This window comes from Pyrus communis, chromosome 13, assembly GCF_963583255.1.
Source record: "Pyrus communis chromosome 13, drPyrComm1.1, whole genome shotgun sequence".
NCBI lineage: Eukaryota > Viridiplantae > Streptophyta > Magnoliopsida > Rosales > Rosaceae > Pyrus > Pyrus communis.
Window position 1 is genome coordinate 23,109,201 of NC_084815.1, and position 20,005 is coordinate 23,129,205.

The 20,005-nt window shown below is 42.1% G+C and overlaps 2 protein-coding genes and 1 pseudogene across 2 annotated transcripts; 1 reads left to right on the top strand and 2 right to left on the bottom strand.

Moving 5' to 3' along the window:
- Positions 1–8,698: 8,698 nt before the first annotated feature.
- Positions 8,699–13,038, top strand: LOC137712387 (pentatricopeptide repeat-containing protein At3g47530-like; annotated as a pseudogene).
- Positions 13,039–13,161: 123 nt separating this feature from the next.
- Positions 13,162–15,245, bottom strand: LOC137712724 (malate dehydrogenase, chloroplastic-like). Its single transcript, XM_068451869.1, has 2 exons — positions 15,091–15,245; positions 13,162–14,759 (listed from the first exon to the last, which is right to left on the bottom strand). The coding sequence occupies exon 2, from the start codon at positions 14,747–14,749 to the stop codon at positions 13,517–13,519; it is 1,233 nt and encodes a 410-aa protein (XP_068307970.1). The 5' UTR covers positions 14,750–14,759; positions 15,091–15,245; the 3' UTR covers positions 13,162–13,516.
- A 1,440-nt stretch (positions 15,246–16,685) lies between these two features.
- On the bottom strand, positions 16,686–18,931 carry LOC137712552 (geranylgeranyl diphosphate reductase, chloroplastic). The gene is made up of 2 exons (XM_068451633.1): positions 18,122–18,931; positions 16,686–17,556 (listed from the first exon to the last, which is right to left on the bottom strand). The coding sequence occupies exons 1-2, from the start codon at positions 18,818–18,820 to the stop codon at positions 16,855–16,857; spliced, it is 1,401 nt and encodes a 466-aa protein (XP_068307734.1). The 5' UTR covers positions 18,821–18,931; the 3' UTR covers positions 16,686–16,854.
- Positions 18,932–20,005: the final 1,074 nt, after the last annotated feature.

A 20,005-nucleotide genomic window follows, 5' to 3' on the forward strand; every position in this document is an offset into this window, starting at 1 on the left:
CTACGATCACTGGACATCCTGGGTACACACAATCTACGACACAACTCTCTCCTCTAGGCATAACAAACTCTAAATCATACCCTAGAGGTGTGGGGCGAGGTTGCGTCGCTTGAGCAAACGTATGAGAAATTACGGAATGTGTAGCTCCACAATCAACTAAGACTCTAGCAAAACAACCAAGAATGTTCAACGTACCCATAATCAAGTCTGGGTTGTTCTGAGCGTCCTGCAGAGAAATATTGTGAAGACGCCCCTGTCCCTGCTGACGCCCACCGCGGCCTCTGCTCGCCTGAACACCGCGTCCCTGAGCACCACGCCCCTGACTGGGCTGGCCTGACTGTCTCGAAGATCCTGCACTGCTAGTGGCAATCTCCCCCTGCTGATACTGTCCTCCCTGATACCACTGTGAACCACCCGCTGAGGCTGGAGGATACGGCATATAGTCGCCCGAATACTGGGGATAGCCACCCTGGGAATAGGGATCCTGAGGGTACTGATACTGCCCCGGAGCATAAGGGACAGCATCACCCTGATAGTGGTAAGCACCATCTCGACCCGTCTGGCCGTAACTACTAGGACCCTGGATCTGCTGGAGTGGTGCAGGCGGTGGCATAAAGGTCTGCTGTGGTTTCTGCTGCTGCTGACCCTGGGGACAATTCGCCGCTCTATGTCCCACCTGTCCACATGTGAAGCACCCGCTGCTACCACGTCTACACTCACCGAAATGTCGGTTGTTACACCTGCGGCAAATAGGGGCTCTGCCTCGCCCACCATTGCCCTGCCTCTAGCCTCTAGCGCCACCAGAGAATCTACCTCCACGACCCTGCCCAGTGGCACTGAAGCCACCACTCGAAGAACTAGAACTAGCTCCACCTCTCTTGAAGTTCTGAGTCTGTCGGGGCCCGAGCGATGCCTGACCTTTGCCTTTGTCATCTTTCTTCTGGTTGCCGTCCTTCTCTTCATCCGTATCGCTCGACATATTCTCGGAGTCCTCGATCCTCAACAGTATCTCATAGAAGTCCCGATAAGTCTCGCTGTGGACCGTAGACGCCATAGAACGCCACTTCTTCCTGGTGCCCAGACGGAAAAGACGGAGCATCTCCGCCGGATTACCAGCGACATCAGGGTGATAACGGGACAAGTCCGTAAACTTACGGTAGTACTCATTCGCTGACATCTTCCGCTGTTTCAGTTCGGAAAACTCCTGTTTCTTACGGTCGATGTACTCAGGGGGGACATACCTTCTCCTAAACAACCCCGTGAACACGTTCCAATCAATCCTCTGATCCGGAGTCAACCTACGAAGCTCCTGCTCCCACCAAGCTGCCGACTCCGTATCCAGAAACCAAGCGGTCGTCTCGACCCACCTCTCCATAGGCAAGTTCCCCTGATTATGTAGCACCCGGAAAGTCTTCTCTATGTGTTCTAGCCAGCGCTCTGCGCTCTCGGGTCCCTCACTGCCCTTAAACTTATCCAGCTTCAAGTTGTACATAGTCTCCAGAGGAGTCCTCTGGGGAGGGCGCATCACTGCCTGAAGGGCTGTAGCAAAAGCTTCCCCCAACTGAGTAATATCGGGGAACATAGGCTCAGAAGAGCGACGGGGTTCCCGACGAGGTGGCATAGTTCTGACAGAAGACACCAAAATTATTAGAATACTCACAAGGACACAGGACTGCCAAACCTAGGCTCTGATACCAAACTGACACACCCCGACCGAGATCGGAGCGTGCTGGCCGTCACTCAAAGGTGACGTAGCCATGTGCACGTGCGGAAGCTAGTAAGTAGTAATAAAAAGGCACGAATAATTAAAACAAAACTAGCATACAAGTACTAAAATAAGTGCTAGTTAGTGCGATACAAATTCAGAGCAGGTCTATAGCAGTCCAAATAAAACGACAACAGTAGTACGCCCGAAGGCGACCCTACAATGTGGAGTGTCTGTCAGAACGCCGGAAAGCTCTTAAGGGAAACCACCGCAACGGCTAAGCAACTAGAACCTGGAGGGGCGCAAAACAAAAGCGTGAGTGGGCAAAAACAAAGCTCTTTGAAAACCATTTCATAAAATACATTCTAACCCCTCACCGTAAAACCTGTATACTTCCCAGAAAATAACCATATGTACGTATGTATAGATATGCCCAACATGCTCAAGGGTATGCCAATCATGCTCAAGATATGCCATGTCAAAACCTCGTAATGAAATGTATGTGCTCAGGTATGAATCATATCAATAACATAACATCTGGCAGCCGGAGTCACCTAACGTGACCTGTACGGCTGCATATAGAGCTCAATCTCAAACTCAACAACTGAACCTGCCCACGAGTCGGAACCACTCTATGTGGTCTGTACGACAGGCCTGGGTGTAATACATATATACGCTCTAGTGCTACGATCACGTGAAGGCTGTGCGAATAATCGTGGGTCACCTACGAGTCGGAACCACCTAAAGTGGTCTGTACGACAGGCCTATGCACCTAGCTTGGATCCAAGCTGAGCGTATGGTGCGGGAGGTGAACAACACGTGAAGGACTGTGCGCTACTCTGGGCGGGAGCACTAACACCGGGGGTGCAGGTTATGAGCTCTCTAAGCATCTCTAAACACTATGTAGTGCAATCGTTAATTAACGCTTACCTGGCACTTACCTATGCCTCCACAGCACCCACACATAAATATATATGACATATGCATATGTATATGTATGCCACAAATAATGCATGCAAAGATGCATAAACGATAAATAATAAAGTGCATGGCATAAGGCAAATAACCCTTTTTAATTCAATTTCTGGGAATATAAATGTATATAGGTATATACGGAAAACAAAAGCCCACTCACTGGTATGTAGAAGGGTCGTAGCCCCCCTGTCTCGCGTGTGCACGCTCGTCCTTTGGGTACGTGTCACCTAGATGCGAAACAACTATAAAAACGTTAACTTTAAAGCACATAACCCGTTTCTCGTAATAACTTCTCATACATTGCTCAAAATGGACAAATGAATATACCCATGTGCTCTACACAACCTCAGGATCACAACCATATTTTTAGAAAAAATTTTGGACCCCGCACGCGCCCCCACGCGCCAGCACAGGCACGGACCTACGCGCCCCCACGCGCGGCCACGTGCCAGGCACACTGACGGTGTCAACAGACGCCGTCAGGAATATTCCGTCAAACTGACGGAATATTCCGTTAAATCTAACCGGATGCCGTCACTGCCGTTAGGAATATTCCGTTAAACCTAACGGAATATTCCTCTTTCTTCTCCGATCGACTCTCGCCGGACTCCGGTCGCCGGAAAACTGGGAAAAGTTTAAACTCACTAATCTCCCTCGTTTCTCAACCAATTCCTAAGATTCTTGGACCAAAAGAAAGCCCTAAACTAGTAGAATCACGTTGGACCACTTTTAAAGGCTAAAAGTTACGCGATCATACCTGTCTCAAAACTCAAAAACCGGCCAACTTCGAACCAGGCCTTCCCGACGTCCAAATTCGTCCAACGAGCTACTCCGACGCTCCTGGGAACCTCACCAACACATCTACAAGCTTCAAAAGTCCAAAAACTCAATGTATAAATTTTGCATGAACAGTACTCAATTCGGCCATTGTTGAAACGACGTGAAAACTAAAGGTTTCTCACCTGAAATTGCTACGGTTGTGTTCCCCTCGACCTCACGAGCTTAAATATGTCCTTGGTTCCCTCGATCTGTTAGTGTTTAGGGTGGTTGTGGGTTTGTCCGTACGTTTTCGAAGAGGAGGAAAGGGAATGGGGCTCGGGGAACTCACAGAGAGAGAGAGAGACAGAGGGAGACAGTGAGACAGTGTGTGTGTGTGGCCCTCAGCTTGCCAACACCACACAAAACAACCTAAACCAAATAACGAAATGAACTAGGGGCTAAAATGTCATTTCACTAGTACGTTTTTAAAAATCCCGGGACGGGATGTCACAACAGAACTATCACCCCTACTCATTGCTACTATAAGACCATCTCCAGTCATGGAAGATTAAATGTAGCTATAGAGCATCTTCAATGGGTATGTCAAATTTTTCTATCAAATTCTTAATTGATGGCTGATGTGACATTTTGAAGTATGATGTCAAATTTCTTTATATTCCAACCGGTATGTTACTTATTATTTTACTATCAGGCCTTCTTTAAAATAAAATAAACAAAATAAAAATAATTTTTAAAGCTTTATCTTGTAGTGGATTATGGGCCCCATAAATTAAAAAAAAATAAAGTAGAAATGAAGGCAGCGTCAAAATTGACACCTGAGGCCTGACTGCCATTCCAGGTCAGCTAAAAGATTGTTCAGTTGTAGCAATATTTGCTGTCAAAAGTGATTAGTTGGAATTCCACCTAAGATTTAGCATCTTCTTTGGAGATGGTCTTAGTTATGTTTTAGCCCTTTTAAAATTATTACTTTAAAGACTATTGTAGGCTAAATTTTTCCATCTCCATTCATCTATGGCTATATTTATTCCCTTTCAAATTTTATTACTTTTTGGGTCAAATTTAGCTTGCCCTGGGACTACATGTTGCCTATCTTGAAGCCAAACTTAGCCTGATTGTTGTTACTTAGTACTAGGGTATAGTCATATTCATTTTCACTTTGTAAGTGAGAAGTCTTAGGTTCGATTTTCACCAAAGGTGAATTTGAACCACCTTATTGCTTGCCCATTGTGAAGCTAAATCCATTTGACACACCCCGACCCAGAATGTCTACCTGGACTCCAAATTGAGTTGTGTTGGCCGACACCAGGAAGGTGAAGAAGCCATAAAGTGTAGTACATGTGTAAAATGTGAATAAATTTAAACATAAAAGTGCCTAAATATAATAGTGTGCACGTGAGCGAAAATGAACCTATTTCACACGTAATGTTAGAGCATAGGTAAAGTACAGTAAAAGTAGAATGAGAATTATACCATCGAAGGTAATCTCCAATACCAAAATTTGCCAAAAATCCTTGTCGATACAAAAGCTCTGCTACTAAAACTTGGAGGGATGAAAAATAAGGGTGAGTAGGCCTAAAAATAAAGCTTTATAAAAACCTTTTCAAAAACATAATAACCCCTCGCTGTAAAATAAGTATAGTTTCCAAATATAACATACTACGTATAGTGTGAAAGTACTTACAGTAGCCAGCAAAACCTCACAAATGCAATACTTCAATATAATTTGAAATTAAGTATATAACTTCCAGTAATCAAAATATCTCGCAGAAATATAAATGTCATAACAAGTGCTCGTAGACATATGCTGACACACGAGTTCATGCAGAGACATTCTAACAAGAACATGACTAGGTGTAATAATGATTTACGCTTTAGTACTAGAATCATGTGAAGACTGGCGCTATGCGCATCACATTCGAGTCTTAATTTCCGATAGCAATCTAGGACAAGATTGACACCTACAATGGATCCAAAATGAGCGTACGGTGCGATGTGAACATACACATGAAACCTGATCTTGGCCTGTCGAGTACAAACACCAGTGTAGTACACGATGAGTAGATAACGTAAATATAGTCATATGTCATTGATTCAAGAAATCTAGTCAACAACATATTATCCAAATAAAATATTGATCATGGTCGTATATAAAATCCTCTTGTAGTACGCATACTTGTGCATCTCGTAAGATTTAGCATACTTTCGTAAATTCTGTTGTTCCGTCGCATTAAAAAAAGGGATTCGTCGCAGGTTAAAGAACCACATCCAGACCCAGCCACAAATCCCGAACTTTTTGGCTGAAGTCGACCTGCCACAGGCGCATCCGTTGGACTCAGCCGACAAGTCTTATAAACCTTAATCTAATCTAGGTATACATAGTAAATTGTTTGTTAAATAAATATGTGGAAACCAAATAAATATATAGTATTTAAAAGTAAAGACCCACTCACTAATACTTGCAAGATCGCAGTCACTCGAACTAGGAAAGTCGGAGTCTCTGATAGTAATCGCACCTAAGCATAATATTGGGTTCCGTCAATAAAACTCAACTAAGACGATTAAATTTAGGAAAATAGAGCGCGAATTTAGAATCAAAGCATTGAAATATGCTAAGAGGGGTCATGGGAAAATTTTTGTAAAAAGTCAACAAAAAAGTCAACGATCAACTCTAAGAAGTCAATCGAGACGCCCCGGTGGTCAGTTATGTTAAAACTTCAAAATTTCACTAAATGGATGTCAAAAATAGACTCGAGACATCGAAATTAACCTAGGAGGGTTTCTGAGAAAATTTCGTAAAAGTCAACTCTAGGAATATTCCAGATCCCAGGTTCGGAACTGGATTTGGATTTGGGTTTCTGAATCTTTTTTTTTTTTCTTCTTCTTCAGCCAATTGCCAGCTCTCACCAACAAAAAAACTTCACTAAACCTAGCCTTCCAATATATCAAATCGAAGTTCAGAGAATAAAGAATCGGAATATACCATTGGTTTCCTCAGCCGTGGCCAGATTTGGCCGGAAAACGGCTGGAAAGTCGCCGGATTTCTTGCCAAAAAACTAGGAAAGTTGCCCCAAGGTATTTCTACATCAAAATGCCGCCAAAACATGTGTATAATGAGTCCATCACCATTAAAATGAAACAAGGAAGGCAGATTGAGTGTCCAAACCCTCACCTTGGTCGGAAAATCTGAGAACTCACCGGAGTTCTCCATTTCTTGTTTCTTCGATTTGAGTGCGAGTTCGAAGGTCGTATAAGTTTCTGGGCTCGGGAAGAAAGATGGGACGACGTGGGGGTGATGGTGGAGAGGCTCACCGGAGAAGAGTGGCGATGGTGGAGTTCGGTGTTGCACCATCTCGGTGCTTGCCGAAGAAGAAGGGAGAGAGATGAAAGAGAGTTTGAGCATGGTGTGGGCCCCACAACTAGAAATATTAATAAAATAATTAAAAATATCCAATAAGAAAATATTAAAATAATATAGTAATATAGAATAATTAAATAGTAATTTCTTCATAAATAATCTTTCGAATTCGTATAAAATTTTAACTGTAACTCTGATTTCGATTCAGCTTGCGCCTATGCGTCGAGTACTTCGAGAATACAGTAATAGTAGTTTGTACGCGTTGCGAAAGGACGGTCAACGAAAGTCAACAATCTCGCCTCTAGGGGCATTTTTGTCAATTCACACTTTTAAAATTAATAAAATCGTAAAATTAAGGACGGGTTGTTACACCACACATCTCCACTTTAGTTTAGATAATATTGTTTGTTCAAAAAAAAAAAGAAAAAAAAGAACTTAGCCTGATTCTTTTAGCCATTTGGTTTGAGAATGGTTTTGTCAAATTTAAAGCTATATATAGCCTATGACCCATGACTGGAGATGGCCTAACTCTTCTAAGTTCTAATTGGCCTCCACTCATATGCAATAATCAGAAAAATGACAAGGTCACTTAGTACTTCGGTCTAGTGGTATTCCTCTTTACTTGTACCTGAGAGGTCTTAGATTTGATTCTTGTAAATGCGAGTTTGAACCATATTATTGTTAGCCCATTGTGAGGTTAAGCCCACCCCCTCCCCTTAAAGTAGATAATACCGTTTGTTAATCAAACTATTCCTAACTGATGACAGAAAATAAATTCTACATGATATAGTATCTCCCTCTCTTCCCACTAATCATAACTTCATAAGTTCCCTTCTATCCTAATAAATTTAATGAATAAGCCATTAATTTGTACATGATTATTGCTACGTTACATGCATCCATATTAAAACCCAATCCACAATGTAGTGTAATTAATCTGAGCAAAGTTATTTTTCACAATTTGAAAAATGAACAAAAAAACCTCCAAAAATTATAGAGCATAATCTTATTTTTCAAAATTAAAATGGATAGGGTGAATCAATTTAATGCCATATAATATTCGTTGACGAAGAAAAATAATATGAGACTTCTATAAGAACTTTGTTGGAAATTTCAACCTGTATATACACAATACTTTTATTTATTTATTACTGTGCTTATATATCCTGCAACTTGTACAGATGAAAGGGTGATGATCCAGAAAATCATTAGGATTTTGAAAAATAATTTGATCCAAATGACGAAGGAGAGACGTAATAATTCCAAAAGGTGAACAAACGTGACTGGAAATGATAATCATAAACATATAGATACGGCTACTACTGCCCAGATTATGGTTCCAAGATTACTAATACTCCAAGCAAATATGTAGGTAGCTTCTGCAGAAGTAAAATCGATGACACGTGGCAATCATGCAGCACACTTCTAAGTCCTTAAGTAATTATATTGCAGCCAAACAAATTACAAAGAAAAGAATGATTTCAGTTGAGTAGAGTATGGTTAATTAGCAAAATCAAGAAAGAAATTAATAGAAAAAGGAAGAATAATCAAATTAATTAACTGGTGAGGTGGTGGGAGGCGTGGCGGCGCACGTTCATGTAGGCTAATGATCATTACGAAGCCCTCCTAATAATCAATTAAAACAAATAATTATGTGTTTAGGAGGAGATAATATCCTCCATTAATACATCTTGTAACTCTCACTAGGTAATAATTAGGCACGCACAGTGAACAATGAATGAATAACACTCCTAAACACTCCATATTCATGCATGGGATTTTTATCCATGCGATATATATACCCACTACTCGTCTCTTCCCCTTCTTCCTCCTCCTGTACATTCTCTCCCTCTCTCTCTCTCTCTCTCTCTCTCTCACATCAAATGGGTTGGCTGGCCAAGTACGACGTCGTCAAGGATCTTGGTGAAGACCCATTTTTCTTCCCACATCAACCTGCATTTCCCTCTGTACATGATTTCCGGTGTGTGAATATTATATATGGACTTTTGCATACACACACACACACACATATTTCATCGTGTTATATTTTTAAAGTGTTTTTTTTTTTTTTTTTTAATTTCTTGTGGATGTTAAATTATATTAGGGGGTATGCATGCGATTGGCAATTTGATTTGCCAATAGTACAAGATCATAGACTTCTTGATCCTCTTCCTTCAATCGAGAGCTGTGTGAATATTGATCCCATTTACTCCTCACTTGACATTCCACCAATCCGAACTGTATTGCAAGGTGTGTTTCAGTATTATGGTTAGTACTTTTGACGTCTTTGATGTACAGTTGAAGTTAATCTAATGAATAAAAAATTAAGCAGATGATGAAATTTTCTTCGGAAATGGATACGCGTTGTTTGGAGTTAATTCTAATGATTTATGTGGTGGGTTAACTGAGATTAATCACAATCATCATCAGCAATTTCAACAACAGCAGCAACCTCCATTGCTTCTGACTTGCAAGAACGATGAAAATGGCATTACGGACATGAACGATTCCCTGGAAGAGAGGGATAAGGCGATTAGTGAGAGGCCACACTCTTCTAATAGACATAGATCATCAAGCTCTTCCCTCTCTTCCTCCAAAATGTTGTCAAGACAGACCATTTCCCAGTACTTCTACATGCCAATCACTCAGGCTGCCAAGGAACTCAACGTAGGGCTAACTCTTCTGAAGAAAAGGTGTCGAGAGTTGGGCATTCGTCGTTGGCCTCATCGGAAGTTGACCAGCCTTCAAACCCTAATCCGAAACATTCAGGTTAATAGGCGTTACATATTTGTACGTGTTCGTGTCTGATTCGAAAAAAATGAATGTGTACCGATTATATCGTTTTTATGCATGCAGGAGTTAGGAAAGGAAGGAGAGGAGGGCGAAGAGAAGCTTCGAAACGCGATCGCGTTGCTGGAGATGGAGAGGAAGCTGCTGGAGGAAGCGCCTGATATGCAGCTTGAGGACAATACGAAGCGTCTAAGGCAGGCATGCTTCAAAGCAAATTACAAGAAGAGGAAGATCATGGGGACGAAGGTTATGGAAAAATCACAATCATCTTTTAGTTGCAGCCACATTCAGTATCCAACAAGTTCGATGGATGCTAACGAGGAAGACGAAGAAATCAAGTCTCTATTGTCTGACTCTTTTTCCTCGAATAACAATACATGCATCACTCTATTTTAAATTTTAATCAGTTGGATTTTCTTTTTTAATTTTAATTTATTTTTCATGTTTTTGTTTTTAATTTTCCTCATTAGACTTCATGTTTTTCAATTTTAATTTTAGTGATATATTATGAGTGTTTAACTTCATGAGCAATGGGGCTCTGAATTGAATACAGTTGGTCCAAATCCAAATTTATGTTATATTCTGTTTTAATACTTAATTTTCACAAAAAGAAAAATTCCACTTTGGCACAAGTTATTTAATTTTGAATTTTTCCTCAATAAATTGAATGTGATTATGGCATTTTTACATCATGATATACGAAAATTCTAATTGCATTTTTACCATAAAATGTAAATACATGTGTGGATCTCACAATAGAGTCCACAAGCATCAACGATCAGAAATTAGTGATACAAGTTACTTCCAACTTTCTACCGATGTGGTTCTATTCAAGAGAAAAAATTTGCATGGTGTAGGTCTCTCAGAAGGGTAATAATAACGTGGGCAAGATGTTATTAACATCCAAGTAATCTCATGCTTTTGCAAAGTTAGTCGAACATGACATATGGTCAAGTGATTAGGCGAAATATCCTCTCATTCGTGATACGAACACTTATACTTGGCACTTTGTATTGTGTTTGAAAGAATAATTTGAAGAAGGTCATAGAAGCACTTTTTGAAGGAAAAATTCTTCTTGAGGAAGCATTTTCAAGAATTTGGCAAAAGCTTTTCAATAAAATGTTTAACTTGTTTATAATAAAAGTTTAACGTGTTTCTAATAAAAACATTTAGCTCTAGCCGGAAGTATATGCCCAGATCAAGGAGCTCTTCCTTCGTGCTGCAGCGAATAAAAATGTTTACGAGTAAAAGTGTTTTCTATGTGTCAAATTCCAAACAACACCCATTCTCTTTGAAAATTGACACTGAACTTCAAAAAAGTTGACATCTTTGCTAGAAAAAGCGAGAGAGTGAAAAATGACAGCACTCTCAGTCCCAACCAAAGCTCAAACCTCGTACCACCAACTATTTCAAACCTCTTCTGTCACATCCCGGTCAGGGGCAGATCACTTCTCGGGCCCGCTCCACCACCGTAGCACGATATTGTCCGCTTTGGGCCCCGACCACGCCCTCACGGTTTTGTTTCTGGGAACTCACGCGAGAGCATTCCCAGAATGGGTGGGCGTGTCCCGATATTCCCCGAATACCAGGATAGGCACGTGCTGGCCGACATCTGAGGGTGACGAAAGCCAGCACGTGCCTATCCTGGTATTCTGAGAATATCGGGGTCGGGGCGTGTCATCTTCGTCAACCCGTTTGCTGTCCCTCATCAAATCATGCACCACCAAATCCCACCTCCACCAAGTCCACGCCCACATCCTCCGAACATCGCTTGTTCTGGAACAGGAACCCACCATTTCCTTCCGGTTCTTGTCCCTCGCCATCGCTCTTTCCCCATCAAAAAGCATCACATATTCCCGCCAATTCTTCGACCAAATACCAAAGCCGACGGCTTTTCGCTACAACAAAATGATAAGAGCTTACTCCAAGAGCGACTTGCCGGCGGAGGGATTTTATCTGTTCAGATATTTGCGGCGGCGCGGCCTTTTCGCTGACTCTATGGCGTCGGCTTTCGTCATCAAGTCTTGCATTAGAGTTTCGTCGTTGGTGGGTGGGATTTAGCTGCATGCTAGGATTTTGAGAGATGGGCATCGATCAGATAGTCTTTTGCTCACCGCATTGATGGGCTTGAATTCGACTTGTGGTAAGTATGATGAAGCGTGTAAAGTGTTTGATAAATGCTGAAGAAAGATACTGTGGCTTTGGGTTTATTTGAGATTATGCAGAGTGAGGTTCATATGTGTGAGCCTGATGACGTTACGTGTTTACTTGTGCTCCAAGCTTGTGCCAGCTTGAACGCGTTGGAGTTTGGCGAACGGGTTCATAAGTACATCGAAGAACATGGTTATGGTGGTGCTTCAAATTTGTACAACTCTCTTGTATCGATGTATTCACGGTGTGGGAGTTTGGATAGGCGTATGGGGTGTTTAAGGGAATGCGATATAAGAATGTGGTTTTGTGGAGTGCGATGATTTCTGGGTTGGCGGTGAATGGTTATGGTAGAGAAGCTATTGAAGCGTTTGGAGAGATGCAGAAAATGGGTGTTTTACCTGATGATCAGACTTTTACTGGGGTTCTTTGTGTTAGAATTCCTCTGTCCAACATCGGCCAGAAGGCTTGAGAACAAGCAATTTATATAGAATTACTCCACTCTAATTAACACCGAGACATTTTGTGATAAAACCCCACACCTGATGGATTGAGCAGGTGGCCAAGTGGGAACAGTATCGGTGTTGTTGGGGTGGGCCCATGGCTCGTCTACCTGAAATTTAAGACTTTGTGCTTGCAGCCATAGCGGTTTGGTTGATGAAGGGATGATGATTTTCGATCGTATGAGCAAAGAGTTTGGGGTAGTGCCTAATATCCATCACTATGGGTGCATAGTTGATCTTTTGGGTCGTACTGGTCGACTTGATCAGGCCTATCAGCTTCTAAAATCGATGAATATCAAACCAGATCCGACATATGGAGGACCTTACTCAGGGCTTGCAGAATTCACGGCAATAATTCCCTTGCAGAACGAGTGGTAGGCCATTTGATTGAACTCAAGGCTCAAGAGGCAAGGGATTATGTTGTGGATGATGTTTCACATCCGCGGAAAGATGAAATCTACAAAATGCTGGATGAGATTAATAGCCAGTTGAAGATTGCTGGTTACGTTGCAGATGTAACATCTGAATTGCACAACTTGGGAGCAGAAGACAAGGGGCTCGTCCCCTCTTATCACAGCGAGAAATGGGCTATTGCTTTCGGTGTCCTGTCAACTACTCCCGGCACGCCAATCAGAGTGTCCAAGAATCTTCGCATTTGTGTTGATTGCCACAATTTCGCAATGGCTCTCTCAGGGGTTTACAACAGAGAGGTAATTATCAGAGACCGCGCCCGGTTTCATCATTTCCGAGAGGGACGCTGCTCCTGCAATGGCTATTGGTAGGAAAACTGAAGATTTACAGAAGATGAGCATTTGGGAACAATTTTCTGCATTTGTGAACAATTTTCTACTGATTCAAATATCGAACATAAGAAAGCATGTAGAAGAGGAAAACAAGCATTGCAATTGAAAAGTATGAATTCACATTCTTCGAATTTATTTTCGCATCAGAAGCTAGCCCTTCCATACACGCAAGATAGAAATACATGATATTTCCTAAAAACTCATATGATCGACAAGCCAAGTTATTTCAAAACTGTCACTACAAGTTTCGGCCCGCAAGAGAAGGCTTATATTCCTCAATCTATAACAATAGAAGCAACTCTATATTTCTTCCGAAAATAGCTTCAACATAGAACGCTGAAGGGATACCGACTTCATTCTACAAAACTGAAAGTACTGATGCATTGCTAAATCTGCTCAAAAATATCTGTAAAGCATTCATTATAATGAGGTAATAGAAGCTTCCGATAATAGTGACCTAAGCAGTCACGGTCTGCTTGTTGGCAAAAGCAATACCCTTCTCAATGCTGGCTTTCAGTTCTGGCTTGAGTGCTTCCAAAGCTTTTACCTCATATTCTGTCAAACCTTGGAGGTCAGACGGTATGAAAGCTTCAATTCCATTCCTTCCAAGCTTAACCCTTGATGCAAAGAATGGAAGCTCGGTCAGATCAGATGCTACATATGAGCACTCATAGACATCCCCATCTCCGTCCAGTGCACGCAGAGATGACTCAACAAATCTGGCTGCTGCATATGCCATTGACAATGTCGCGGACCCAGCACCTGCCTTTGCCTCTACAACCTCGGTTCCAGCATTTTGGATCCTAACAGTTAGCTGTTCAACTTCTTCGTCAGTGAGGCTAACAGAGGGTTTTGTCTTGGATAGCAGGGGCAGAATAGTTATCCCAGCATGTCCTCCGACAACTGGGACATCAACATCAATCAGTTTCAGATTCTTCTTCTGAGCAACAAATGTGTTCGCCCTCACAACATCCAAGGTAGAAACACCAAAGAGCTTCTTTGGGTTATAAACACCCTTCTGCTTCAGAACTTCGGCAGCAATTGGCACCGTGGAGTTCACCGGATTACTGATAATATGAATGAATGCATCAGGGCAGTTATCTGCCACAGCCTCGATCAAGTTCTTCACAATGCCGGCATTGATGTTGAAGAGGTCATCGCGGGTCATACCGGGCTTTCTTGGAACTCCGGCAGGAATGACCACCACATCCACACCTTTCAAGGAATTGGGCAACTCGGCAGCTCCGGTGAAATCAATAACTTCAGAAGGAGTGTTGCAGTGACTCAAGTCAGCAGCAACACCCTTGACATTAGCAATATCGTAAAGATGCAGGGAGGAGACCAAAGGCGACATCTTGATCAGAAGAGCCAGTGGCTGACCGATCCCACCGGCAGCTCCAAGAACAGCTACTTTATATGAGGCCTGGGGCTGGAACTGAGACTGAACCACTTGCGCTTCCTTGTGGGCTTTTCGAGCAAAAGAAGCTCGAAGAGCCACCGCGGTTTCTTTGCCGGAGAACGAGGTCTCGGTTTCACAATTGAAAGATGGGGTTGCCTTGAGCCCATTGAAAGAGCTCTTCAGAGGGTTTTGGGAGTTGAACCTCAAAGCACAAGGCTTTGACTGCTGAAACGCCGCCGCTTTGTGGCCGAGGGAACAATTGGTTCCGAGGGAAAAGGTAGCTGCTGCCATCTCTCACGCTCTGTAGCACACAGAAATCCAAATCGAACTCAAAAACTCGAATTCAAAACACATAAAAAGCATAAAAATTTGACATCTGAATTCCGTTGAACTGCAACCCAATTCACCAAATGAAAAAATAAATTATGGGTTATGTCTAAACAATAAAATAAAAAAAAGATTTCAATCCATTGTTCAATTCAGAAGCAAAAGAAGTGAAGAACCACACAGCTGGGAAAACTCGAAAAAAACCCATTAGATCTGAAACTATTGCTCGTAGATCCTTGGGCGTACGAAATAAACAAAAAAAAAAAAACATTAAATCTTCAGAAATAGAGTTGAAAAGTTCATACCTTGTGGAAGATGAACGCCAAGTCCAACGACCAGAGAGCTACGGAGACGTGAAATGGCAAAGGGAGGGATTTAGAGAGAGAATATAAGAGGAGCGAGAGAGAGACAGAGGGAGAGAGTGGGTTTTTGGACCTTTTGGGGATTTTGGCTTATTGAGTTCGTGAGAAGCTCCGCCAATGGGCCTCGGATGAATCCACGTTCCAAACACTTTTTTAAAATTTTTTATGTGTGTTTGACCATACAATGGGCCAGTGCACATCGAATCTCCCCTATTTTGTTCGCTTCATCCTGCCGTTAATCTCTGATTCCTTCCAACGGATGCGATTATTAGAATAAAATGGGAAATACTCAACCAAGTACGTATGGAAATGGAGGAACAAACAACTTTTAGAAGACAACTTCACAATACCGCAATCTCCCAAATTATCATGTTTAAGGCTGCAAATGATGGTGTGATGCCTCTAAGTGTGTATGTTCTAATGTTCCTAAGATGCAAGTGTCTCTGGCTTGGCATTCACCTATAGGTGCAAGAGGAGTTCTTAGAGACAACATCGATGATTGGCTTGGAGGGTTCTCTATCAACTTGGGCAAAGCTCATGTAGTTGATGTTAAATTTTGGGGGGCTATATTTTGGATTGAATGCACTTGACAAAAGTATTTCAAGATTATGTGTGGAGATGGATTCTACTATTGTGGTGAATTTAATCATTAATATGATCAATACCAGCTTTCATCTTCTTGCCAACATCATTGATCAGTGTAGACAACTTATGACACATATAGCTGAATGCGAGTTAGTGCATATTTATCGAGAAAAGAACATGGTGACAGATGATATTGCCGATTGGAATTATAATATGGATCTTGAGTACCATTATTTTGAGAATCCTCCTGATTGAATTGGAACTCAATTATTTGATGATATGATGGAAATCTCTAGGACATGAATTATATGTAATAACTCTTTGAGCTAGTTTTTGGGGTGATCCACCCCCTTATTTTACTTAAAAAAAAATGCGCTCTTTGTGATAAGAGGAAGGATCAGTTATACTCGAAAACGTCACTTTGGCAATAACTCAAATTATTAACATTTTTTTTAAAAACAAATGATATAATCTACATTAAGGGGAAGAGGGTGGTCCTAGCCTCCCAATGGACTAACAATAATGTGATTCAAACTCGCCTCTGGCGAGAATCGAACCTAAGACTCTCGCTCATAAGTGAAGATGAATACCACTAGACTGTAGTACTAAGTGGCATCATTAACATATTTCTACATGTGAAACGCTCAACACTTGACAATGTATTATTAATTTGAGATACTGTCACTGTGATATTTTAAAGGAAAAATTCGGCAACAACCCTAAAACAAGGGCAGACCTAGAAATTTATATAGGCTAAATCTCAATAGTAATTTCTAATTTTTCCAAGAATTGCACTAGGCTATAGCCCATGGGAGCCTAGCTCCGCCCTTGCCCTAGAACTCATGACCTCCTTCCGGTTGGCATGGTCATTTCATAATTTTGTTATAGACCTGCCGAATTAGCACGTTTTAAAATACTAGACGGGCTCATAACTAAATTGAAAGTTCAAAGGGTAAATCAGAACAAGGCCTTTTAAGTTAACACTGATATTGTACCTTATTACACAAATATGGAATTCCCACTCAAATCTGTTGGATTCAAAGAGTTTATTCCTCATTACATAAGGAAAAAAAAAATACAAAAAATAACATAAAATTACACAACCAACAAGGCTTCCTCCTTTCATACATTAATTTTCTCCATCTCCCTCCTAAGTGCATTAGCCCTAACCAAGCTCCCAATGGTATTCACAGCCAACTTCAAATCCTCCCACGGATTCCCCGGCACCACCCTCTTGTACAAGTAGCTATCGAACGTCATCTTCTGCACGTACTCATCCGCACACATCTCCACGAACGCTTCCCTCGCGGGGTTCGATCGATAGAACACCTTCTGCAACACATCCAACACCTTGTAAGTAGGCCAATAGGTCTTGTCCCACTTCTCCAAGTACGTCCTCAAGTCCGCCTCATTCACCATCCTCTTCCCATTCTCCGAACCCTCAACTATTGCCTCGGCACACATCCTGCCACTCTTTGCCGCAAAGTATATGCCTTCACCAGAACACTTTGTTACATACCCAGCTGCATCACCAACGAGTGCTACTCTGCCTGCCAACCTTCGTGGCCGGGGGTGTTCTGGAATTGGATGTGCCTCCACCCGGAGAATTTTGCCGCCTAGAATCTTGTCATTGGCTCTGTTTCTTGTTGCTAGTTGGAATTTCTTGATGTCTCCTTTGTGAGTCACAGTGCCGGTACCAACTGCTACATGGTCACATTTCGGGAACACCCACCCGTAAAAGTCTGGCGAGACATCATCGCCGACATACATCTCAGCGAGGTTTTCATAGTACACCATCTTGTCATCGGGGATTTTGATTCTCTCCTGAAAAGGCCGAAACCAAGAATTTAATAAGAACGAACCAAACATTGAACCAAATCAACATCTAATGTTACTCCATAAACTTTGAATTTGGTAATCATATAACAACATACACAAGAGCACGGTCATAAAATTCGAGAAAATTTCAGGTTTTAAAGCGGTTCGCGTGTTATTAGCACAAAATTTTCTATGGTAGCCACATTTTCACGACTGATGACCAATGCATACCTGAAAATTATATCTCGATTTCGAGTAATTCATTCATAATTCTCTTACTGTTCATCAAAATTACTGACATAATGTTAATTAACAACTTCAAATCACATGCACTGAGCCTAGTCCATTGACAAAACACCAAATTCTGCAAATTGATCGAGATTTCAAACACAAAGCACAACAATTGACTGCAAATAATTAAGTAGCAATTTTCAACGCAGATGTGAGTTAGATCAGTTTGTCAGGCCCATTGCACTAGTTTTAGTTCCCCTTCAACCGAATTCGAGATTAGAGTAGTTTAGAATATCGCAATTTCCTAAAAAGAGAAACAAAGCAAGTACATATTAATTACCTGGAAGGCAATAGCATACTCATAATCACCAGCATCAATGCTCTTGGCCACTCTGGAATTTGCCCCATCAGCTCCAATCACCGCATCAACCTCCATCGTCTTCTTCACGCCGGCGCCGCCGGCCTTCCCGTCGTACTCCGTGTAATGCAGGACGTACGGCGCCTCCCCATCTCCCGGCTTATCCATCTTCAAAAACAACCCATTTATCACCGTCGCGCCGTTCTCACTCGCCCTGTTCCTCAGGTACTGGTCCAGCACCTCCCGCCTCACCATCCCAATGTACTCGTGCGGCTTCAGGGTCTGCCCGATGTCCACCGCCACGTTCGACGGCGATATCATCTTCATCTTCGTGACGCGGCGGTCAATGATGTCCAGCGGGAGGTCGAACTCGCCCACCATGCAGAGCGGGATGGCCCCGCCGCAGGGCTTGCAGTTGTCCATCTTCCGCTCGATGAGGAACGTCTCGACGCCGCCCTTGGCTAGAGTTTCTGCGGCCGCGCCGCCGGCGGGTCCGCCTCCTATGACGGCGACGCGGAGGTTTCGACCGGTGACTTTTGGGCTGGTCTTGGCGGCTTTGACTTGGAGGGTTCGGTGGTTTGAGGGTTTCGGAGAAACGGGTTTTGCTTGCATTGTGAAATGGGTTTTCTCCGTGGCGGTTTGGCGGAGGCCGATGAAGGATTTCAGGGCGATGGAGGCCATTTTCTTGGTCGGAGCAGCTGAAGCAGAGGAGGTGGAGAGGAGGGTGAGAGTGGCAAGAGTGTGATTTAATTTCTTATTTTTATGTATTTGGGGGATATGGTTTGGGATATGAGTGGGGGAAGTGGCCGTTGGATTGGGGAAATGGAGGGCTGAGATTTTTTGTGGATAATGAGTTGGATTTTTTGGATTTTGACTGATTTAGGGAGGGGGAGGTTTGGCTTGAATTTTGTTTTGGGTTTGGAAATGGGAGGGGATGACATAATGCCACGTTGTCTGTTTTTGTAGAGGATTTGTCTGGTTGTGTAGATTCTGGATTGCCACGTCAGTAAACTGGGACCTCTATGTGTGGCGCTGATTTTTCGGTGCAATAAATATTACATAGTTTTTTTTTTTTTTTTTTTTTTTTTTTTGGAGAATAAAAATATTACATAGTTTGACAGGCGCTACCGACGTATAACTAACCAGCGATTACTAGCGACGTGTACATCTGAAGCTCTCTAAAAAGTCAAGTCACCGTTGTCATTAAGTTTTAATAGATACTTGATGTTAGATCTCACATCGTCCAGGGAAGTGATCCTTATACGTATATTCTCATCCCTACCTAGCATGAGGTCTTTTAGGAGCTCACTAGCTTCGAGTTCCATGGGAACTCCGAAGTTAAGCGAGTAGCGCTCGAGAGCACTCTCATAATGGGTGACCCACTGGGAAGTTCTCGTGTGAGTTCCCAGAAACAAAACCGTGAAAGCGTAGTTGGGGCCCAAAGCGGACAATATCGTATTACGGTGGTAGAGCAGGGCCGGGATGTGGTGGGGCCTGGGTCGAGATGTGACACTTGACCCAAAAATGAAAAAAATGATAGTGTCATCATAAAGAAATTAACATGTCAATTCAAATCATCATCAATAATCACGTTATATGATTTAAATAAATTGTCTCTTTAATATTATTTTTTTCGCAAAATATGTTTTCAACTTCTCGAAAGTGACTTGGAAAATATCTTCTTGAAATTGTTCCTCTAGAGGCTAAATCATCTAAGTAGGATCATAATACTAATTAGACATGCCGTTATGTTTTATTTTTTTGTTTTGAAACAAACGATATTATTTATATTAAGAGATAGGAGGTTGGCTTAAGCTCACAACATGTTAGTAATAATGTGGTTCAATTTCGCCTTTGAGAAGAATT

Bases quoted from the DNA above. Each gene is read 5' to 3' on its own strand.
- LOC137712552 (XM_068451633.1), bottom strand. From the start codon at position 18,820: ATGGCCTCCATCGCCCTGAAATCCTTCATCGGCCTCCGCCAAACCGCC. The intron at 17,557-18,121 runs GTAATTAATATG...CGGCCTTTTCAG, and splicing joins AGTATGCTATTGCCTTCCAG to GAGAGAATCAAAATCCCCGA.
- LOC137712724 (XM_068451869.1), bottom strand. From the start codon at position 14,749: ATGGCAGCAGCTACCTTTTCCCTCGGAACCAATTGTTCCCTCGGCCAC.